Here is a 24,674-nt window from a genome sequence, read left to right as displayed (position 1 = left end):
CTTATGGGGAAAAATGATTTAATGACAAAGAACAGAACTCCTGAAGGGAAGGCACCCAAACGATACCCACCACATGTGCAAATTTCAGGTCTTGGTATATTTACAGCTACAGCACAAGGCAGGAACTAGTCCTTTTATTGCTGCTTGGCAAGTTCAGGGTGTCCCAAACATTCCGGAACGTTCTTTCAACATTCTGACTAATTTCAGGCCTGCATGAGAGACACTCACAATCCCGTGGTAACATAACAGTCCTTTACTTCCGCCGCCGGCGCTTTGGCTTCTGTTCTTTCTGCTTCTGGGCTCTCACATCCTTCTTGAGACGGCTGTCAACAACCTTGAACTGACCTTTCACTCCTGCGGGCCGGCGAACCTTCCGGCCTGCGCCCTTCTTGGCCACGACATAGGTTACTTTCCGTTTTTCCTTGCCTAACCCTGCCTTCTTGTAGATGCTGCAGGTAAGGGGGGAGAGCAAGAAGGGGGAGGAAGAGAGAGAAAGGTTCAAAGGGGACTGGATCTAGCTCCATCTGAAGCCAAGCAGGTCTAACTTGCCAGGAGAGCCCACCATAAAAACTGCTCCAAGATTCTTGCAGGACAAATGGGTTAGACGGAGAACAAACATTACATTCTTGATGGTGTCCCCTCTCCCCTCAAATCTCTAGGTACTGCTCACACCACCCCAACTGATCAATCCTATTTATTTATGCATAGTTGTGATGGGACAGCAATGGAGTGCTTTCAAGAACCAACAGAGCACCAGTACCCTGAAAGACTGTGCAGACAATGGAATTCTGGGAAGATGCTCCTTCTCTCCCTCTGCAAGCCACATTTACCAAAATCCTGTCCTTTCCAATACAATTATTAAAGGTGCAGAAACTCAAACCCTCTTTCACCTCGGGTTACACAAGAGAGAAGGTGACAGAAAGTTATAGACATTTTTCTTAAATGAACTACAAGTTGGATTTAGGTGAGTCCCTATTCTTCCTTACCTATGGATGAATTAATATGTTGATTGTTTTACAGAGAAAAGTCACCATGAAAAAAGCCCTGAACATTTTCTCCTGGCATCTGTTTTTATAAAGTTCCTTCTAGAGGTGAAGGGAGGTCCTACGCACAGAATATTGCCTCTTCAGTAGTTGTATTTATTTTAGGAGAAGGTGGAATAGGCAAGAAACCTTAGAATTATGGTGATTTTTTTCACCTTTGAGAGACATTTCCCTCTACAAATCAAACATATAGTCACTCTAAGATTGGAGTGATTGGTTTTGGAGACAGGAATCAAACTTCACCCAAGCATGCTGGTTGTAACCTGCCTGAGGTCCTTAAGCTGGCACATGTAAGGAAGTGGCAGTCAACTTCTACAATGCACAGATGCAGCAAGCAACACACATTCTCTCCACACAAACAAACAATATCAAGGTGAGGAATCACTGCATACAGCACAAGAGGCTGATGAATCTGGACTACGAGCAAGTAGTGCCTGCTACCACAAAATGGCCACCACAGAGCCAGGTATAGAGTTTTCAAAGGTTCCAAGCTAGGCATCTTCCTCCGATGGAGACAGCTATTTCCAAATGGGTACCCTTTGCAAACACAAAGGTGATACCTCCTGAGCAATTCCGAAGCACCTCCTGCTCCAGTCAGGTGGTGAAGTGAAGGAAGAAACAGGCATCAGGGAACACCTCAGCAGGCACCATGGCACCCACAGCCACCACACTGGCTATCACTAGTCAACTTCCTGTTATAATAAATACACTGAACTCCGAAATATAGTTTGTCAAAAAAACCCTCCAATAAATAAGTTGCCTTATGAATTCGAGGAAAACCACTTAGAAGTTGCTACTGCAATTAGTTACTGCTGTTGATAAAGTGACTTCCCACAGCAACCTTTGAACCTTTTGAAATTCAGGGTGATTTGGTCAACATGGAACGCACAAGTACCTTGCTCAAGAGCATGCTAACCAGCAGACACTATTTGCTTATCTCTGTAACTAGGGTTCACTGCTTGTTACTTGTAAATGTGTGATTTTAATACGTAGCTCGAAAGCTGATTCATGTGTGGTAACCTGGGATCTAAGAGTAAGGAACCCAGCACAAGGGCTCCGTAACATTTCTAAGGCTAGAGGAAGGAATGTTGAGGTTTGAGACAGGGCAGCTGAGATGGAAGGAGGTGGAAAAATCACAAAAGGATTCAACAGATAAGGATAGTTTTTTAAAAAACCAGAAAGTAACGAGAGAGAGAGAGAGCAAAATAAACATGTGTGATCAAAGAAACAGTGTAGCAGAAGAAGGTAATGGTAGAGCTGAAAAAAGATGAGACAAGCTGAAAAATGCAAAGGACTTGAGATGCCACTTCCAGACAGGACAACACAGAAGGTGGTGGGTCTTGGGCTAGGAGCACTAATGAGACCCTTCAGCCAGAGACTTTAGGACGCAGGCCATAAGGGAATGTATCCTTATTTTTTTCTTAGAGCACCTGCATCACTCAGCGCACCCTTCTGAACTGACATGGGAGCCCCCACGTGAAGCTGAAAGACCCACCTGCGCAGTTGGGCAGCCTTTTCCCTCTCCGAGATGTCCACAGTGTTCACCACAGACTCTGCTTTCTTCTTCATCTGCTCCAGTTTCTTCAGCATCTGTGGACAGGGGATAGATGGTTCAGCACAGCAAGAACAGGCCTCGGGAAGGATGAGTGTGTACCCACATGTGCACATCTCTTTCTCTTTTCCATCGCAAGGATGGATCTTGGCTCTCAAACAACCCCGCACAAGAAGTGGGAGCTCTCAAACATTCCTTTTCATTCCTAAGGCCCCTTTCCAACCACCAGAAAGAGGATTTCCAAAGGGCATAGGACTGGCCCAGAGAAATAACCATACTGGTCGGGTGGGGGGGGGAGGGGGGCTGGAGGGAGAAGAAACAAGAAGGGGTGGAATCATTCCTGCAGCTCCACTGACCCTTCTAGGATTGGAAATGGCAACAGCAACGGAGGGAAACACCGGAAAACATATCCCTGGACGGGTACAACCCACTTACCCGGCGCTTCTTGCGGGCCTTGGCTTCTGCCACTTTCTTGATGGGCCGGGCATTGATCTCCCGCCAGCGCTGGCGGTACTCTTCGGCTGCCTGCCGGTCCACAGGCAGCGGTTTGCGCCGATGCTCCTGCTCGTTCTGGACAAACCACTCAGGTAGCTCCCCCTCCTCTTCGTTAAATGCATATCTGGGGAGAGGGCAGGGGTAAAGCACTACGCAGGCAGATCAGGGCAGCCTCTCTGAAACTTCTGATGCAGAGGCCCTCCCCACCCCCCACCCGCCACTGCAGACAGGCATTCTGGGTTCTGAGCTTTAAAATCTATACTGAAGCAACCTAAATTCTGCACCAAGGAAGTAGAACTTGCCAGCCTCCGTCAACTATGGACACTGAAGCAATCTGCACAGTTGCATGTTATGGGGCGGGGCAAGAATTATGCAAGGCAGAAAACCACCAGGGAATCTTGTTCGCCCACTTCAGAGATTTCAGCATCTGCATGATTATAAGAGCTGGAAGGCGTCCCACCCCCCACCCCCCGCCGCAAAGAAAGACATAAAAACCTAAATGCAAGATTCTTAGGAAGTTAGATTCTGCTCCCAATGTCACACTTTGTACTATATCTGCATGCCCACATCCTTAAGTGCTTTGCTTGGAGTTTGTAGCCTTCTATGTTACACATTAATAATGACATCAATGCCCCCCACATTTCTAAAGCGGAAACTGTGTCACTCAACAACCCTCCCCCATATAATCAGAGCCCCCAGAAACCCTCAGCAACTTCTTTCCAGTTCCCCATTCTTCATGGGGACCTTTATTGTTTGTCCTCACCCCCACCCTCCACAAATTACCTGTTGAAAGAGTCATCGATCAAATCTCTCTTGGCCTTGTGGGATGTGGCAATGACTGCTCCCAGCGCCAGTCCCTCGGGGTCCAGAATCCGAGCTCGTTTCACTGGGGGGAGATACACAGTATCAGTGGCCCAGCCCCTGTGCTCAGAGAGGAAGCAGAAACAGCCAGCGTAATGGAGGGCGAGGGAAAACCCTTTCTTCTCTTCTGGCTTACCTGGATCTTCAATAGGGACCACCTCGATACCACCTGACTCTGCCAAGGGACGCTTCACTCCCACACGCGAACCTGGCTGCTCTCTGGATGTGGAAACAGAAGGGAGTTATGGGACCAGTGGCACTCACTCTGTGGCTTGCAGAGAGCCACATTTACAATTCAACTGTAACAGTCACATAAGCTTTGGCATGAGGCCAATACCTCAGGCAGGCCTTCTTCCCCCTTCCCCCTTCCCCTGGGGGCAGGTGTTTCAAGGTGGAATCCACCTGTCAACCAGAAGCCACACCAAGCAAGGACCTTGCCCACTTTTCTGAAACCCAGGTCTTTCATTGGGGAACCGTGCTCTGAAGAGCCACATGTGGCTCCTGAGACTCTGAGTACCTAGCCCAGCAAAGTCTCCAACCATCTTACCTCAGCTTTTCCCAGACTCGATAAAGAAGCGCTTTCCCCCTTTCCTGAATTAACACTGGAGGCACATTTTGCTTTTGCACCCCAAAAGGAAACTGGATAACCTGAAGGGATTTCTTAGAAGGAAAGGCCAGAGGAGTTCCCTGAACTTGCTCTCTAACTCTCAAATTCCCAACTTCACTACCCAATCACACCAAGCCTTCCAATGAGCTTTGTCAAAATTTGGGCATGTATCTGGAACAAGCAGGGTTTTCACTGGGATGGGAAACGCTATCCCCCAAAGCTGGCCCTTATCCCAGTCTCTTCCCCCACCTACCTGCTCGCTCTCCCCTGCGCAACACACCCACCTGCCCGATTTTGCCTCCTCACTCACCCCCAGCTCAGAAGAGGGCTCTCCTCTTGCTATTGGGAGTTGCCTCAGAGACCTAAAATGGTGACCAAGCTCTCATCAGGTCTTCTTACAAGATCCTGGGTATCATGTATGTAGGAGGGTTTCCCCCCTGCCATGCCTGCTTATTAGAACTCAAATGATGCAATATGTGGATGGCGTGCAAGATGGCATATGAGAGCAATCAGCAGCCAAAGATGACGGGGTAAGGAGAACTAGGGGAAAGACCAGACTGAAACTATAGGTTGATTGCTGCCCTACACTGCCATCAAAGAAGAAGAGGGGGCTCTTTTTTTGAATAGAGCTGTCCAGACAAGATATATTTTCTTACACCCTATATGTTTAGCAAACTGATTACATTTTGCAAGGTAACCTCAGGTTTCTGTAACAATCAATCATCAAAATTTGGGGAAAGATTCAAGGACGGGTACAATGAGGGAGGGTGAAGGAAAGATGGTTGAGAAAAGATCTTCTGAGGAAGCCTAGAGGAAGAGGCAAATTTACCAGTGGACTGAATAAAATGGGGCTTCTCTCCTAAACAAGTAACAGAGACTGAGTTCTGATCGTCTGCCTAGTTTCTCGCCTCTGAAGCCTTGCCTTGGGCAAGAGGCCCACAGCCCACTTCCAGGAGGACTGGCCACTTGAACTTTGGAGGGTGTTTAAGGATGTACCCGCTGACAGAGAGCACCCATAACCTCCTCTCAAAACTCCAATGAGGTTCTATTGCGTCGGAAGACCCTCCTCCAGTATTTCTATCCCTAGGTTCATTTTCGCACTCTGCATCAAACTCCTACCCTGAACCTCAAAGCTGCCTCTCAGCGGTGCTAGGAGCAAATACCAGCAACTCTTCCTAATGTCCCAATGTTGGTAGTTTTGAGCCACAATGAAGCAAAAAAGCCAACGTAAGCAGTCGCCGTGGTAGAATGGTTAGTGTTGGACTAACGTCTGGTTCCAGGTTTGAATTCCCCTCTGCTGGGTGACCTTGGGCCAGCCCCCCCACCCCCACTTCCAGCCTAATCTACCTTACAGGGTTTATGTGGTGAAGATAAAATGGAGAGTAGAATGGCAAGCCACTTTGTGTCCCAGACCAAACTAAAAACCGCATTTATCATGCTCCAGTGGAGCCACTGCTAAAAAGATATATTCCCAACAGTCGAAACCAGAGTCAACCCATCCGTTCCTTACATCAGCAGCCAACACACAACCCCTCACGGGTAAAATTACTTCACCTCTCCTCGTCGCTGTCACTGCTGTCACTCTCTTCCCTGTCAGAATCTTTTGCTTCTGAAGGGGCTTTGGTTCCTTCTGAATCCTGGTCTCCTTTGAGGGTCAACTCTGGTGCAGCCTCCCACTTGGGGACCTTTTTCTGCTTCTTCTCCACCTTTTGGGAGCCTAGGTAAGAGAAGGCCACAGGTAAAGTGAGGAACTTCTCCTCCCTCAGGCACCCAGAACTCACAAGTGCAGGACTTTTGTTGCAGACTCACACCCAGAACTTCAGATCTGGCACCTGCAAGTCCCACCCAACATACACATTTAGGCTGGAGGGGGGGGGGGTCATTTCTTGGTCTCTAGTTGCCTGAATCAGAAGGAATATCTCCAGGTCAGTGAAAGCTCCCCCTGTCCCACAAACAAAGAGGATGACGCTTCAAGGGCCCTCCAACAGAGCGGGCAGATAATTGGATGAAGTTTGGTGGAGGGGTGGGTCACATTAATATGTTGACTTCTTCAGCTGGTGTGGACTTTTGAAATCCCACCTGGGCTTGTGTCTGGGTTACCTGTAAGAGGGGGCTTACTCCTGAAGGAGCCCATTGTGCTAGCACACTTTCCTTGAGGGACAGCGAAATACCAGGGCACAGCACAAGGCACAGAGATGAGGGTCCTGACAAGAAACATCACGAGGCAGATCCAAGCAACAACAAATCACAAGTCAGGTGACTGACTGCAGAACTCAGTGGTACAAGAGCCTCATCACCAAACATGGCTGCCCCCATGCTTCTCCTTCTTGCAACATCCAGTAAAGGAGCAGGGGAAGCCCCATGTGATAGGGCATTGCTGCATTTCCAATCCCCTTGCCCACTTCACTGGCAGCAACCTGACTTTGTTTGTGGGCAAATGGGATGATGCCGAGTCAAGAAAAAACCTGGAACAAAGACAGTGCCAGGCTATGTCTCTTGCACTGAGATTTTGCTTCATAAATCCCCTCTAGCTTTGGGACTGGGGCCATTTACCCAGGAGAGAATTCCACATGGTCTCGTCAGGCACTCAGACATCAATCAACTCTCGGTTTATTTGGGGGATTTTCGAGAGCCATTGAGGCACAATGGTTAAAGTGCCGGACTAGGATCTGAAAGACTCAGGAAGGATCAAATCCCCACTCTGGCATGACAAATCGTTGAGTGACCTTGGGACATTCTCCTCATAACCTTCCTCACAAGGTTGTGAGGAGAAAAGGGAGGAGAGGAGAACAACATAAGCCTCTTTGGGTCCCCACTGGGGAGAAAAGGTAAAAAAGAAGCAAAATACAATTTAAAAATTAGAACATTTCAGAATCTCTATGGTTATGTGCATTGCTGGTTTCTTTGGTTTGTGATTTTTATTAATGTTTACTGGTTTTTATTACTTTTATTGTTATTATTACTTTACTGATTTTAATCACTTTTATTTTATTAGCTCTTTTTAACTAACTTCTTGTTTTGTGTCTATTGTGGTTTAAAAAATATCACTAACCACCTTGAATGAATCACGAGAGTCAGGATAGAACCATTTCCTCTCTTCCGTATACATTCCCCCCCTCACCAGACCCAACAATCCCCTTTTTCTCCAGGGCCAAAGGGTTTACCTGTTGCAGGAGCCACCTGGCTTTGGGACAGGATCTGGGCCTGCCCAATCTCCAGATCCTCATCGCCGTCGTCATCGATCCCAGCAAAAGCTTCCTGAGCAGCCGGGGTGGGGGGAGGGGGGGAGAGGCACAAAGCAAAGAAAGCATCAAGGCATAAGCAGGATCATTCCGTCTTGCACGCCTCCATGTCACAGAGCACCAATCCTTCCGGCTGCTGTCCTGATCACAGTGCAAACCCAGTCAACAGCCTCCTTGGCAGAGAACCTCTCTGTGTGCTCTTCTGGGAAACGGGAAAAGACACCTACCTTACCAAACCACAGGTGGGCCTGATGCTTCTCAAGTTCCTCCTTGTCTTCCAGAGGCACCAGCAGGGGATTCCCAACCTCTGCATCGTCAGTCTCCTCCTCTTCCTTAGCAGTCCTGCAATGCATCGTCAGAACTCCAGTGAAGCCCCATACACTCCTCCAGCCTTCCCAGCCCTCAGGCTGCAGCTGGCTCCCCATCCAGGTGAGAATCTCCGTGTGGCAAAGGTGGAGATATGGCCTCTTGCAAGCGTGTTCTTGCTGCCCCCCAGAGGCCAGAATCTCTTACTACAAGGACCAATGCAATCCTACTTGATAACACAAAGGGAACACATGCGAATGGGTGCTGAAGAACATGGGCTGGATCCACCAGAAGAGTTCACGGAAGGCGCTGGCAGAGCAGATCTTTTCTCACCTTCCATCTGCCCTGAAACTGTCCCCTGCCCTGATCCTCAAATGTGCCACAGGACAGAAGAAATCAAATACGATCGCCTTGTTGGACCCCTGGCCCATTTGGCTTGTGAAGCTCTGCCAGTCCTCAGGCAGGAGTGTCAGTACAAACAGCAGGCTGCTTCAAAGGAAGGGGGAAGGCTGGGAGAGAAACACTCTGCCAATTCCTGTTGTGAATTTCTCTCATGGATCCTCCCACCTGCCTGCCTCTCTTTCTTCCCCTGCCCCCAGTGCCCTAACTCAAGGATCCTTTCCTCAGTGATAACAGCAGGCAGGATACGGCTTCCAGACCAGTTACTTTTTCGACTGTTTCTAGGAATGATAATATTATTTCACAGGGTGTATGCACACAGGCATTCAGTTATTGTCTACCCCAAGATATTCTAGCACCAAGACCTCTGGTCTCCTAAATATCCTAGCTCCTCAGTACCTCGTTTCACTTCCTCTCTCCAAGACAACTGGAGAGCCAGTTTAGTGTAGTGGTTAAGAGCGGCAGGGCTCTAATCTGGAGAGCCGGGTTTGATTCCCCGCTCCTTCACTTGAAGCCAGCTGGGTGACCTTGGGTCAGTCACAGCTTCTAGCTCTCTCAGCCCCACCCACCTCACAGGGTGTTTTGTTGTGGGGATAATAATGACATACTTTGTAAACTGCTCTAAGGGGGTGTTAAGTCATCCTGAAGGGCGGTATATGAATTGAATGTTGTTGTTGTTGTTGTTGTTATTCGAATTATCCGAAACACAACCAACAATAAGCACAGCTCACACGTTATTATTGATTGGCCTTGCTAAGCTGATACAAGTATCAACCAGATATCGGTGTATCATCATCACCATCTCTGAAAATTCACCCAGCAAATTTATGGTCAGTTCAATGTCGGGGTGTGTGCGTGTGCAGAAATCACACCAGATCACAGACCCCTCCCCATCCAATTTGTGATTTCCCCTTTTTACAGAATGGTAACTGCCGCTGTGCACAGTGCACGTGTGGTTCTTCCCCATTCTCACACAAGTGGTTCATTTTCCTCAAGTTGGCCACATCATTGGAAGCAGTCGCACCTCGTGACCATGTTACCTCATCTCACACACCTCACAGGGGCATGGGCTGACTTCAGCTGGTGTGCCTTCTCCTCAACCTCGGCCAGTTCTTCATCGTCCAGCTCGCTGGCTAAAGAGATGTCGTCACCGGATTCTTCCCCCTCTGAGAGGGACAGGTCATCTGTGGCCGTTGCAGTTGCCACAAAAGAGTCTGCTGCAGTCATGTCACCCTGGACCACCTCGTGGAGCAGCTGGAACCAAAAGGAAGATGTGCACATGTGACAAGAAAGCGCAACATGTCCCACTCTTGCTCTTTCTGGTGATTATACAGGCAGTCTCTCCCACCCACCATCTGAACACACATTTTCAGCTGCTTCACGGTCCTCACCTGATCCTTGTTGATGGTCCGGAGGGAGAACATCCCTGTGTCCCCATCGTCTGCCACAGAAACACCTGGAAGGTCCATCTTGAGCTCAATGCGCTCTCGCTGCCGCCGCCGCTCACGCAGAATTTTGCGTTTCTTCCTGCAGAGGAAAACAGCACGGTTATGGTGGCCAGAAGTGATAGCACCCCCACACAGCTCCAGACTGTTCTTGTGCTCTGAAGAGGAAGGTGCTGTAAAGCTGTAAAGTGGGAAAGCACATGAAGGAAAAATGGAAGGTATGCAATGCGGAGAACAGACTGCAGACTTGGGAGAATCCTGCCCCCCCCAGGGGGGGGGGAAGGGAGCATCCTCTGATGAAAAAAAAAAAAGATGCATATTTGGATTTTTAGACATCAGATGCTCTAGTTTCTCCCTGGGGAATGATGCATGTTCAGAAACCTCATGGTTGTGGAGCAGATGGACACACGTGTATTTTCCCCTCACCGTGCAAGTAAACGCATCTGGGACAAGATGGTTTTTGGCAGGTGGAAGAATTAGCCTTCCCAACCCTCCCATATTCTTTCCTTTAAACTGCAGCCCCTGCTGCTACATGCTGTTTTTTTGTGAGACTGGAGGGGGATGGGGGTGAGTTGGGAAGAAATTCAAAGGCAAATCTGGGTTTGCTTCTGCAAAAGGTGCAAAATGAGAGGGAAGGCGGCATGGTACAGCCCAGTATCAACAGATCTGAGAAGCTAAGCAGGGTTAGTACTTGGATGGGAGACCCAAGGAAGAATCTGCAAAGGAAGGCAATGGTAAACCATCTCTGCTTCTAACTTGCCTTGAAAGCCCCTTGCTGGGGTCCCTGTAAGTAGACTTAACAGAAATACATACATAAGTGCAGGATCCCACAGCAGACAGTGCTGGCAGGTCCCAGGTATCGTTTTTGGATCAAGATTCCAGGTCTCAGACAACGCTGTCATCACTGCCAACCACTAACTTACTGAGGATACACCTCCCCAAGCCATTTAGAAAGATATTTTTTAAGGGGCTTTGCTTGCCCTGTCTCCCAACCAAGTAGCTCCAGGAAAGAGACTTTTTCAAGAGGGCTAGAAGCCCTCTAAAGGCTTCTCTGCAATCCTTGCAAATACGAAAACATTCTTAAGCTATGAAGTCTAATGTTGCCTTTTTAAAATGTGTAAAATATGCCTTGGGTGTCCTAATGTAAAACTCACGACAGACCTTTGTCACTAGGCACAAACCAGAGGAGCTGGGCCCCCGACCCTACCGCTTGAGTTCCGCCACCTCCTCGGCCTTGAGATTGGCTAGTTGCAGCTCCAGTTCCTCCTCTTCCGTTTTTTCTTCTGGCAGCTCATCACCACCCTGGGGCTCCGGAGCTGCTCGCCCAGCCTGTATTTCTTCCTCCTCTTCGCCGGAGCTCAAGCTAGCAATGGGGGAAAAAGAGATCTTGGAACTGCAGGAAGTATCCTCTCCCTCCTCACCTCTGACTCTGGGAAGGGAGCTATCACTCAGCAACAGAGAACATGCTTTGCACGCAGAAGACACTTCCAGCTCAAGGAACTCAAGAGAGGCTGGCAAAGAGCCACACCTAAGGCCATGCAAAGTTGCCAGTCAAGAGTATGGAGTCGATATAGCACAGTGGTTAAAGCATCAGGCTATGATTGGGGAAATGTGGGTTCACATGTCCACACTGCCACGGACCTTGCCTTGGGCCAAGCACTCTCTCTCGACTAAATCTATCTTGCAAAACTGTGGGGAGGATAAAAGGCAGAGAGGGAGCCTATATTCACTGCCCTGAGCTCCCCAGAGGAAGAGCAAGATAAAAAGAGCAATGGCCTAGATGCTTCATCTGGCTCAGCCAAAGGCAGCTTCGGATGTGCGTGTTCTCTCTTAGATACATATACCCCCTGCAATTCTCCACAGCGGACACCCAAAGCAATTGATGTGGTTCTCCTCTCCTCCATTCTACCCTCATGACAACGCGAGGTACCTCAGGCTGAGAGTGAGTGCGTGGCCCGTGGTCACCCTTCAAGCTTGCAGGGCCGAGTGGGGATTTCAAACCTGGCTGTCCCTGACACTCTAACCACCCCGCCATGCTGGTCGCCCCTTAAGGAGAACACCCAAGGCAGAGCCCCACCCTCTTACCTGATATTCATTTCTTTGGCTTGTTCTTTCAACTTTTTGGCAAGGAACCGCCTGAGCTTTGCCCTCCAAGTCAAGAGCGCCCTGAGCAGGAGGAAAGAGGACAGTTAGACTCTGATCGTCTTCCTCTCCCTGCCCAAGCAGACTCTCACTGCAATAACTGAGGCCTGAAAGAGAACCCAAGCCCCAGCGGCCAGTGAGACACCTGAAAGCATCTTCCAGGGTCTCCATTCCTGTATATGCAGGGGGAAAGACTAAAACATTGCATGCAGAATTCACATGAATTCACATTAAAACACACACACACACATGCACACAGAGTGAGGAGCAGAGTGGGAAGTGAAAACGGCCCTGAAGCAAGCCAGGCTGAATAGAGCTACAAGCTGGTGCTACAGGGGCCAGTTAGCTCAGCAGTGCTGACAACAGGTATTATCTTACCCATTGCTTCCTTCCTCAAACTGGTAGCAGCGCAGGAGGAGGCAACAGGTGAACTGGCATCAACTATCCATGCTGATGAAAGGTTGGTGCCAAGTTGTCCCTGAGGCTTGAGCAGAGATGCTGGTGCTTGGTTAAATTTGCTCCTGGTCACCAGCAGCCCCCTAGGACAATGGTCTACTGGGGAAATTTCTCTGTAAGTTAAATGGCCAGTACGCTTTGGTGAAGATGTGTTTGGAAGTGCACAGGCAACACCTGTCAGAAGAAGAAGCAGCCCTCTCTGCCTGTCCCATATTTAGCAAATAATGTAAAATAATACAGTGGTGGAGTTCCACTCAGAGAATCTATAGATGGTTGTTCAATTTACATCCTTGATGCAGTTCACAGCTGTACCCCACAGAGTTTTAACTTTTTTTTAAAGAACGAAATACACATGTTGCTGCTGGACCAGGTGTGTGCACTCTGTGATAATTAATAACAATTTTAAAATTTTTGTGCCAAGACAGGCTAATGGTAAAAAAAGGTCCGTAGCTCTGTGGTCAGAACACCTGCTTTGCCAATAGAAGGTCCTGAGTGCAACCTCTAGCATCTCCTATCATAAGCATTTCAGTAGCTGGGCCAGAAATAAACTTCACTCCTGTTAAGTCAGAGCAGACTATACTGGTATGTGACATCTAACCAGTTACCACTCAGAGAGGGAATGATGAACTACGTAGATCACTGATGCAATACAGCATGGCTGCTCTTATGTTCTTGCCACACATGACAAAAGGCTCAAATTAGTTCTGCCCTATTATCTCAGCCGTTATCCATACCGGAGCTCCTTGCGGCCTAGAACACGGATGTCCTGACAACAATGGCACAACTCCTCAGTAGTTGCACTGTGGCGTTTCAGCTCTTCATTGTCCAAGACAATCTAGAGGCGAGGAGAGAAAACAGCTGAATCCCAGCCCTAGTCCATCCACACGGCTTTGTCCTCATCAAAGCTATCCCATACATAATACTGCCACCATCTTGATAAGAAAACAGCTTCCAATGCTCAGCCCTACATCATGGGCCCCTTCCATCACCACTACCCTGGCTTCACCTCGCTGGCCTTGGAGAGGAAGTCCACAGGGTTGGAGGCCTTCAGAAAATCTGTCAGCGTGCAGCGGTTGTAGAGAACTGTTGCACCATCTTCGTACCCCTCAGCCTGTTGGAGGGGAGGAGAGACACAGTGAGGAAGAAATGAAGCACAGAGCTGAGCCACATCCCTCTAGCCCACCCACAAAGCCCTGAAATACTTTCCTCCTAATACTTCAGAGGTCAAAGGTTTTAGATCTCCTGATCTCATAACCACATACACAAAATCACTAAATAACCCAGCGCCCATATTTTCATGCTGCCAGTTTCTTTTTTTAAAAAAAGGTACAAATCTTTGCAGTTTCAGGTAAAAAAAAATAACTAAAAGAAATAACAACCTCCCCCATCGAAAATCTGAAGGGAACCTGACCAAACTCACAAGCACCTTCACCCAGCTTACAACTCCTTATCCATTTCACATAGCTAGTTGGAAGGTGCTTGAAAGGATATAATGGTCAGAAAACGGATTTAACTGATTTTTTTAAAATCCTGGTTTTATATGTTAGAAGACCTAAACAGCCTACCTAATAAGCCATCATCCTCAAAGGAGCTCAGCAGAGAATACCTGATTTGCCCCAATGATATGTTAGGCTAAAAGAGAAATTGGACCAAAATCCAGCTTCCTGGCCAAGTGGGGATCTTCATTCATTCCTTCTCACAATAGCCACCAAGTGAGGTAAGTTAGGCGGGAGGGGAGAGAGGTGGGGAAAGACCGCCTGGCCCAAGGTCAGCCAGTGAGCTCCCCAGATGAGTGCAGATATGAACCTGGGACTCCCAAACCTTATTCTGACACTCTGACCACTAAAGCACAATGGCTGTAAACTAAAGAAACAGAAAAGTGGACAAAAATGAACATTTGAGAAATCTTACATTCTTTTTGCTACTACAACCAGACCAGTATGTCCTGTTTGCAAAGATTCTATGTCTTCTAGCACCTAAGCCTCCATATGTAAGAACTCTTTTTTCTGCTCTTCTAAGCTTAACTATCTAGCATACTTTTATTCCACTCTTCCTACAAAGAGCTCAGATTTCTCCCTCATTTTATCCTCACAACAACCCTGTGAGATAGGTTAAGCTGAGACAGAGAAAGCGTGACTGGCCGAAGTAAAAAAAAAGAAAAGAGAATATGGCTGATGAATAGAATCAAGCAAGTTAATAGATTTATCTACCTCAGGGTAGCATTTCAGGAGAGTGGATCCAATGCTGTAACCTGAGAGCAGAGAGCGCCGAGAGAACTACGCATGCAATACTGAGATTTTTCCATTCCGGGGTGGTGGTGGTGGTGGTGGTGGTGGTAGTGTTTATGTACCTGCTGCACTGAAATTTTTCCAGGGCAAAGTAATAGCCCAACTCTTGCATGGCACTGTTATTGGTATCTCAGCTACAAGTTTGAAATTCTTAGAAAAGATACAATCTAAATTTCTACGTGCCATTTTACAGGTCCCTCCAGGTGTCCTAAACTCCCTTCTTCATTTAGAAATGGGATTAATGAGGACTGAGGTGAGGATTTTCTTGGCATCCACTTTCCAATCACTTAAAATTTGTAGGATCCTAAAAGTCCTTTTCCTCTTTGCAATGCAAGATTCTTACCAACTGAGATGGCTAGATATGGCTGAGGAAAGATTTGAAGAATGGGCCTCTCACCTGGTGCTCTTTTGTCACAGACTATAGATCAGGCAAAATTTACTATTAAGCAAAGAATTTGTGACATCGAATACCAACAAGATCTAATGAAGTCCCCTGGATTCAGGGCCCCAAGGAGACGAGGTTCAGTATGAAAATGGCCCAATATCCTAAAACATTAGATTTTCCCACTGGCCAGATGCAATGTTATACCATCAATTATTTTGGAAGGGGGATACAAAAAGATCGAATACTCTGAGAGGATTTGCCCCTGGCCACTAGCCAAGGTGGAAACTATGGGACATGTTTTTTTATGCTGACCCCTCTATAAAGAAATTTGAGTCAAGACAATTCTTCCTCTTACGGACAGATTTGTTATAGAGGCGGATATAGTATATACCTAGATAAACTACTAACAGATGAAATTTCAGCTATTACTAAAGTAACAGCTAAATTCTGTGCTCACGCGATTAAGCTGCACAATAAATTTCAGTTCTGTGCGCTTGAGCTCTGATTCAGACCACATTAGGAGGCTAGTATATTATTGTTGTTTTTAGGTCTCTAGATACAGATTTTAAAATGGGTATCTAGGATGTTATTTGATATTTTATACTTTATTTTAATTCTATGTTGAAATTTTAACCAGATATCCTGATATTTGTATATTTTTAACCGAAAATTCTTTTAACCTGTGTATTGTATACTTGATAATGAACTGTTTTGTTTTATAAGCTTGAATATGGTCATGAACCATAAATAAAATTAACTGAACTGTACAGCCATATCGGTTCATGCAAAATCCAAAGACAAGAACAAAATCCATGTAACACCTTTTATGAAGACCCCCCCCCCAAAAAAAACCACCTGCGCAAACTTTTCAGCTTACCAGAATTCTTCATCAGGCTGGATATTACGAAGTTTTATAAGACAGAAAGGTGGAAAATACATTATTGAGGCCATAAAGTAAAGGTCTGAGGAATGCAAGGTCACTCAGTGAGTTTATTTCCATATTGGGGATTTGAACCTAGGTCTCCCTGACCATAATCAAACCACTCTTACAACTACACCACACTGGCTGACTGCAAAATGTCTTTTTTCACTGACCTTAGGCTTCTTCTTTGTCACCAACTCACTCACAGATTTAGCTTGCACCTCCACTTCCTTGAACGCAAACTTGGGGTCAAAGAATTTGCTGTCAATTTTTTCCGGGGCTAAGTAGCCTGAGGAGGATCAAGAGAAGGAGGTCGTTAATTGCTGAAGGACCTAAGAAATCAAGACCATTCAGGACTAGCACTCACAATCAACAAATTCTTTTTTAAATACGATTTATTCTCATGAGACCTTAAGAAAGGTTGCCTTTTTTCGAGCATGAAAGAGGATGGAGAGCATCGGATGCTGCGTTATTGAAGCTAAACAGGCGTAAGCCTGACCAGGGCCCACTTCCCTCCCCACTAAGCCTGACTAGGACACACTGCCCACCCCACTAAGCCAATAAATAAAGAACTAATAAAGTCAGGATTATTATCCGCCCTGAGCCTGCTTGCGGGGAGGGCGGAATATAAATATGATAAAATAAATAAATAATAAATAAAATAAAGCTTAACTTGCTATTTTAATAATTAAACATCTCGGTAAGGGGGAAAAAACATCTTCAGCACTTTCTTTCTCAAACTGTGGAATTTGGAATGTAATTTTTAATTTTGTAACCTGCCTTGAGTATCAGGAAGAAAGGCAGACTACAAAGGAATGAATAACATTGTCACATTATGTAATGACACTGCAAGTGATTTCTAAGTCTAATTCCCCAAATCTTAAGTCCCCAGCTCTTCCATTCAGCGGTTGTACCTCCGGTTTCAAGGAGACCCACTAACAACTGGCCAGCCTACCGCTTGTCCTAAAAGCTGCTTCCTTCTGCAACTGGTTTGTTCACACACAAACCTCCCTTGACCCTTTCTACCAACTCACCCTGGCAGACGACAAAGATTTCCGCCGATTCATTGCGCGAGGCCTGTGGCTTTGTGGCTTGCACCTTGTGGAAGAGCTGCTGAAAGATCCACAGAAGGGGCTGGTAGTCCCGGGAACGGAAAACCTTGGTGATGAACCAGCCACCCTTGGACAGGAAGTCGCAGGCCAGCTTGAGCGCAGACAAGGTAAGGCTGGCTGGGGAAGTGAAGCAGAAGAGGAGGAAGAATAAGTGGATGCCAATGGGCTGCTGGCTGGCAGTTCTTTGCAAGCCCCTTTTACACTTACAAACACACAACACACATACACTACTTAGCACTTTCCATTTCCAACAAAGCAGGGTCTTTTGAACGCACTTGGTAACCTTAAACAAGCCACTTTCTTTCAGCCCTCTCCCAATAATAATGCTGCCGTACCTTACAAAGCTGTTGTAGTGCTAGAGAGGGGTAACGTGAAGTGCTCTGAATCCATGAAAGCGCAACCTAAGAACTACCCACCATTATTTCTTGAGAAAGTCCTAAGACAAGAGCCATATACCATCCTACAGAGAAGTGATGGGGAGTACTTAAGGCTAGCATATATGTTTCTGGAAATGTGTAATACATTTTTATGGTGTGTGCGTGGAAGGTGTGGGTGTCCAACAATGTGGTGTAGCACTTACAGTGTTGACCTAAGATCTGGGAGGCCCAAGTTTAAATCCCCCCTTAGCCACAAGAGCTCATTGGGAGGTCTTGGGCCAGTTGCTCTCTCTCAGCCTACTTCACAGGGTTGCTGTTGTGAGGACAAAATGGAGAACGGGAAAACAATGTGGTAAACTACTTTGGGTCCCCTCTGGAGGAGAAAAGAAAGATACAAATATTTAAATAAATATGTTAAAAATAAATTAAAAACCCAGGGGTGCAAAATCTGTGTGTATGGAGGAAGGGAGTAGGCAATCAGCCAGAGGGAGGAAACTGGGGGACTGGGTGGGTGGTGAATAGTGAGAAACTGAGCAAGAAGATCCACCCACCCACAAAAAAAGAGGAAGGAGGAAGGAGGAACTAGTGGAAGGGATGCAACCCCCCACCCCCACCCCTGGCACATTTCCTCATGGATCTCCTATAGACCACAAGATGCAGGGTTAGCACTTTTATCTTAAAAAAAAATACAGCAAACCAGAAATAAAAACGGGTGTAGAGCTGTAGGATACTTTATATGAACTGTTCAATGAAAGAATCCGTCCATAGCACACCCCACATTTGCCACAGCTGGGACGGACTGCGGGCCCCATACCTTGCGAAAAGGCATCATGCACCCAGCTGGCTCCCACATTGGGGGCCCCGTCATTCAGCACAACGTCCACTTTCCACGTCTTCAGTTCTTTGCGCAGGGCCTGCAGAGAAAAGAGAGAGAGACCCGCCTTGAGTGAGGGCCACCCTCACAGCATATGCCACCTCATGTGCCAAGACCAGAAAATCTCACTGCCCAAAGGAAAGCCCAACCGTGGAGGAAATGTGAGGCAGGTTCTTGAAAGAGATCTGTTACCTGGCGACACTTCTCTGTGGTGATATCTTCCTGCAGAGTGACCACGTTGGGGATGGGCTTGATGGGCACCAGGTCAACCCCTGAAGATGACGGAGGGGAGATAAAATGTGGAAAGATGAGAGAGGGGGGGGGGGAAATGTGGGGTAGGGGAGACAGCGTTAGGAATGGCATGCATTTTGCAACAGGGGCACAGAACTGACTCGTGCCAAGCTATGCCAATGGCCCACTGGCCCAAGGTCTCAGGCTAAGGCCTGATCTAGTCCTTCTACCCAAAACTCTTAACACTTGTGGACAGAAAAAAGGAACGACGACCCAGGAAAACGTTGGCATGTCAGCAAATGAAGGGAAATGGAAGAAAGACTGACAGTGCAATTCTATGACAGTGCAGTCTAAGCCATGGTGGTTCTTAGCCAGATACATGGCATAGCCAGACAAATGGCATATCTTGTAGACATACTTAAATCTCTTTTATGCTTTACTATCACCCTTCCAACATACATGCAAAGTTCCTCGTCTGCTGCTTCTGGGCTATCCAGAGAGAGCGTGCGCGCACAACAACTGAACCACAAATCAGAAATTTTGCTCGGTAAAATAAGAGCATCGTGCTAGACTCTGGGAGTTCCAGGTTCAAATCTCCACCCTGCTATGCAAGCTTTCTGGGTTACTTTAGCCCAGTCACACCCTCTCAGCCTAAACTTCCTGCAGGGTTGTTGTGAGGATAAAATGGAGGAGAGAATGATGATGTCACTGGTCTTGTTTGCCCATTTGGGGAGAAAGGCAGGGTATAAATGAATTAACTAAATAAATAAATTGGCAACCTTGGGCCAGTCATTCTCTCTTTCAGCACCTTTCCTCTCTGGTGCCATACAAGGATATACTTGCCAACAAGATAATGGCTGTGAAACACATCATTCTTTTGTGTATTCAGTCTACATCCCCACTCCATCCCACTTCCCTTCCTGCACCTTGGCTTTGGCACCACGTTTGTTCTAAGCACACCATTGCGAAATCACACAGCACCCCTCCTCTCCCACTAAAGTTACTCACCAATAATCAGACTGGAAATTGGCATGAACTTTGAAGCCACTTGGAGCCTGTGGGAAAAACAACCAGAATCAACACCAGAATCAAACAGCTACAGTCAAGGGATGCCACAGGAACTTGTTTTCAGCGTAGGTAACAACAGAATTTTCCCATCGCGCATGCCGAAGCAGAACTCAAAACTTTGCACGTTGAAGTCTCAAACTTTCCAAACAGTAGAAGGATAAGATTTATTTGTGGGTTTTACCCCATTTTTCCTTCCTGGAAATGAGAGCAGTATGCATAGCTCGAGCACATCCTCCAGTTTCTCCTCACAATGACCCTATGAGGTAGGTTTGGCGAAGAAGGAGATAGCTATTTGCCCAATGCCCCTCAGTCCCTTTTGCAGCAGTGGAGATGTTTGAACCGAGATCTCCACCTAAGATTCTAACCACACCGGCTTCTGAATGCTAACTTATGTGGCATAAATGCCAGAAGGGATGCCACACTGCCCTGGTGTTGGCGGAACAAGAGGAAGAATCTTGTGGTTCTTTAAAGATGAACACATGTACTGCGGTGGAAGCTTTTGTCAGCCAGAACCCACTCTGTCAGCTCCACGAAACGTTAGTATCTCTCTGCCAACTGAGTATTAGCTACCACCAGCAGAAGGGCCGCAGGAAATGGGGAAGTTATTACAAAGAGAAGCCAGTTTCTCCAGACAAAAAGGTACATGATGTACCACTGCCAAGCGCAGGAGGATGAGATCCAGTGAAGAGTCAACCAGCTGATTTGCATAGATGGGTTGATGAATTAGTAATGTGGGATGAGCCTGAACAGTAGCAGGAGGAACAATTCCTTTTTTATATTGAACTAATCTCAAATTCTTCCTGAATCCAAAAGTAATAATTCCTGCCTGGTAGTTTCCTGCTGGATTCTCTCTTTGAAACTTTGCTACTGATGGTTTCAGGTGGTATCTGACAAAGGTCAGATACCACCTGAAACTATCAGTAGTAATGTCTTAAAATTTTAATGTGCCGCTGGACTCATGTCTTGCTGTTCTGCTAACAGTGCAACCTTAAACACCATTCTGAAATTAATATGTTTAGAAGGGTGTCACTCTGTTTATGATTATGCCATAAGTATATTATTAAACTTCCAGGGACACTGAAATCCCTCTCCCCTGTTAGTTTCTCAGTGAAACCAGCTTTTTAATGTTCATTTATTCTATGTCCAGTTTCACCAATGGACATGGCAGAAGGGCTGTGCTGACGGGCATGGTAGAATATATCATATTAGAGGGTGTGCAGGTAAACAAACCCTCAATACTTCGTATGGCAGCAAGAGCCCAGTGTGGAGTGAGATCAACCCGTGCTTCTCCAGAGTTGCTTGGGATATATGGAGGACCTGAGGAAAGGGCAGAGACCAGTACAAAGTGACAGAATTCTCCCACCCATCAGGTCTCTTCAAGGGCAGGCAACCATTCAAATAAAGAGATCCACAGTCACTGCCGGTCACCTGTAATTATGGACCCCGATCTAGTATTAATGAGTTTCTTGAGTAAGACAATGATGCTTGGTAGCATTTCAAGCTCCCCTCCCACTACAAGCAGCACCTAGTCCTATGTTTACTATCCTGTGAATGTAACAAGACTGCTGTGCCCCTTTAAAATAAAACAGGAGTCCAGCAGCACCTTAAAGACTGACATTTATTCCAGCATGAGCTTTTGGGAGTCAGAAGCTCAGTCTTTTACAGTGCCGCTGTTTTATGTGGCTGCAACAGACTAACACAGCTACCACTATGGAAGTACTCCTTTACAAGCATCCTCCATTCTCCCCAAAACTCTTACTGACCATCCTCCAGGGGCAGCACACAGATCCAAGAGAGCCCGTGATTTCGCAAGGAACTGGAATTTGCGGTTCAACTGGATGAGCTTGAAGGACGAACGGGAGCGAAACCCTGGAACAGAGAGAGACAGATAGACCATCAGGCTTAGGTAGAATCACTGAACCCAAGGCTAGGAAGGGCCCACTGTGTGGTTATCTTAAGCCAACCATTCCATGTTCTAAGGAGCACTGGGGTATAACAGGGCTGGGTGACTGAAACAGGACTTTAAAAGCTAGGCTAGCATATTGTATGGATACTCCACCTTATTCCTATTGGAGGCCTTGTGCTGCATTTATCTCCCCCTCCCAACATGAGCAGCAACATTGTCCTGGGAGACAGAATTGGACACACTGGGATTCTGTGATGCAGCTCAACTTGTAAGTGACAGGCATGCAGAAATCCATGAAGAATCATCACAACATGCAAAGTACAGCTCCATCCCTGAACCACAACCACTTTGTCAAAGGAGGAAGGACCGGGGGGGGGGGATGTGTGATTAACTGATCTCTCACACGAGGAAGAGGCCTGCCCCTCATTCCAACCAATTATTAGCGCATGCATAGTCTGAAGCATGTCTCCCATTTTAACCCAGAAAAAGCTGAAATGTGGAATGAAGCATTAAAGAAACCCTGAGTTTGATAACACAGATACTGGAAAGGCAACCTGTAACTGAAGCAGCACTTTCAGATACTTGCCCATTTCTTGAGACCCCCACCCCTGGAAATTCCACTCTCTCCCTAATCATCTGATTTTTAAATGCTTATGGTATGAAAGGTCAGACAGCACTTAATCTACCTTCCACTAGTTAATGGCTATTGTTCCATATCTCTCCTCAGCAAACAGGACAAATCATAATTGCCCTCTCGGAATCTGCAGACAGCTGCCACCTCTTTCAACTCTGGGGTAGAGCTGTGGAGCAGTAGCAAAGTATTTGCTTCCCATGCAAAAGGGTCCAGGTTCAATCTCTGGCCACCTTACTATCCTTTAGGCACTAGGCAAAAAAAAGTTCTTTTTACATGGGTGTTTAACTTTTAAAACTCTTTTTATTATCTGCTCTAGGCTGACAACAATTTAAGCCACCAAATACTATTTTAACGTCCATAGCTTATTTTTGTGGCTTGTTTCATTACTGATAAGTCTTTGCTTACATTTTAAAAATTATTTTCTTGAATTTGTACTATTTAGTTCTGTTTCTGTTTTGTGGGTTGCCTTCAGTAGCTCTCGGGTGAGGCGGTATATACATTTTCTAAAGAATCTGATAGAAGCTATTTCCAGGTGTTTAGTACCGCCTGCCTTCCTTTAGAGCAGGGTAAAGGAACAAGGACTGGGGTTTAATTTCAGTCCACCCCACCAAGGCTGAATCAAGAGCCTATTAAGAATGCTTGCTGCGCATGGTTGACTCCGAGGAGCTCAATGAAGAGTACCTCTGAGGTGAGAGTATCCCTTCTCCCTCCCCGTCAGGGAATCAAGAATTTTCTCACCCGTCTCTTTGGCCAAGTGATAGAACTTGTCCCTTCTGCTCTTGCCCAGTTTGCCCTTCTTGCCCATCTTGGATGAGACTCAACCGAAGTAGAATATTACGAAAACCAACAACCACACATGTGCGCGCAGACTTCCACAGGTCCCTCACGGCGACTCGTCGCCCTTCCCCTTCCGGGTTTTCAGCCACGTTCTTGTCGCCATCTTGATAGTGGCAAAGACCAAAACTAGTAGCTTTCAAAGTACGCTCCCCCCTCTTCGAAGCGGAAGAAGAGCTGTGTCTGCTCGATGACTTTTCTGTCGCTTTTCTTTCGAATCAACGCAACTCTTTTGCAATCTTTCCGTCATCTAGAAAGGCATTGACCCTACCAAGATGGCGATCAGCGATGTCGACTTTTTACTTGGGCTTCCGTCGCGTGAAAAGGAAGAGAGAGGGAACGAAGAGAAACAGTTTCTTAAAAGTTCTATAGAGCATTCACTTCCGGCTACTCTTGGAGAATCAGGAAATTCTTCCTGTACGGAAGTGATCCAAGAATCTTAAGCAGATACAAATCATGGAAGAGTTGTCAGTCCGCTGCAGAAAAGGCGTCTTAAATTAGGCTACCTACAGGGCAATCCTAACCAGACTTATTCCAGTCTAAAACCATTGATTTTAATGGTCTTAGACTGGAGGAAGTCTGTTTAGGTTAAGCACTGTTAGGCAAACTCGAATGCTAAATGTTGTTTTTTTCCTTCCATCATTCAGCAACAGCTATGCCAGTTTGGTGTAGTGCCAGTTTGGTGTAGTGGTTAAGAGCACGGGACTCTAATCTGGAGAGCCAGGTTTGATTCCCCACTCCTCCACGAAGCCAGCTGGGTGACCTTGGGCGAGTCACAGTTCTCTGGAGCTCTCTCAGCTCCACCCACCTCACAGGGTGATTGTTGTGGGGGTAATAATAACACTTTGTAAACCACTCTGAGTGGGCATTGCCCTGAAGGGTGGTATATAAATCGAATGTTGTTATTATTATTATTATGCACAGAGCCTGGAAACAGGCACCCTGAACTGACTTACACATTTTAAATAAACAGGAACCTGCTGGCCATCTTTATTCGGATCCAGCACACAGCTGGGGGGACTAGTCTAGAGCCCCTTCTTCAGATGCAGTGAGTGGACCCGAACCATGAAGATATTTTAAATAGGGAATGAAGAACAACCGTTATCGTTAAGTAAAATAACTAGGTAGCACAGACCCATTAATTGCCTCTGAAAAGAGAGCTCTAGTCCGTGAAAGACTATGCTGGAATAAAATCATAACAGTTTTTAACATTCCACAAGACTTGTTTATTTTTACTACAATAGACTGGAATAATTCTGAAATTATTATTTTTTATTCTGAAATTATTAGTTTTTTAAATCTCCACGTACCATTCCAACAAACTCCTTCGGTGAACAAAAAAGATATTTTTCATAGAATACTGGATTATTGCAAGTTATTAAAGTGACTCTCTAGTTATGCCTTTTTTAAAAACACCCAAATCAACAAAACATCTTGTAGTACCAAACAGATTTATCATGCCATAAGGGAATTTGTTTTAATAGATGCATGAAGT

The 24,674-nt window shown here is 46.4% G+C and overlaps 1 protein-coding gene across 1 annotated transcript; it reads right to left on the bottom strand.

Moving 5' to 3' along the window:
• Positions 1-23,489, bottom strand: FTSJ3 (FtsJ RNA 2'-O-methyltransferase 3). Its single transcript, XM_054995650.1, has 21 exons — positions 23,084-23,489; positions 21,569-21,674; positions 19,746-19,792; positions 18,699-18,778; positions 18,447-18,546; positions 17,178-17,372; positions 16,317-16,432; positions 13,555-13,659; positions 13,283-13,383; positions 12,036-12,116; positions 11,158-11,313; positions 9,897-10,032; positions 9,560-9,759; positions 8,028-8,142; positions 7,723-7,816; positions 6,113-6,275; positions 4,088-4,170; positions 3,874-3,976; positions 3,031-3,214; positions 2,539-2,633; positions 1-449 (listed from the first exon to the last, which is right to left on the bottom strand). Exons 1-21 carry the CDS (start codon positions 23,148-23,150, stop codon positions 254-256), a joined length of 2,523 nt encoding a protein of 840 aa, XP_054851625.1. The 5' UTR covers positions 23,151-23,489; the 3' UTR covers positions 1-253.
• Positions 23,490-24,674: the final 1,185 nt, after the last annotated feature.

This window comes from Eublepharis macularius, chromosome 12 (assembly GCF_028583425.1).
Source record: "Eublepharis macularius isolate TG4126 chromosome 12, MPM_Emac_v1.0, whole genome shotgun sequence".
In the NCBI taxonomy this organism is placed as follows: domain Eukaryota; kingdom Metazoa; phylum Chordata; class Lepidosauria; order Squamata; family Eublepharidae; genus Eublepharis; species Eublepharis macularius.
Note: the sequence above shows the minus strand (reverse complement) of the source record. Positions and strands in the feature narration are given on the sequence as shown.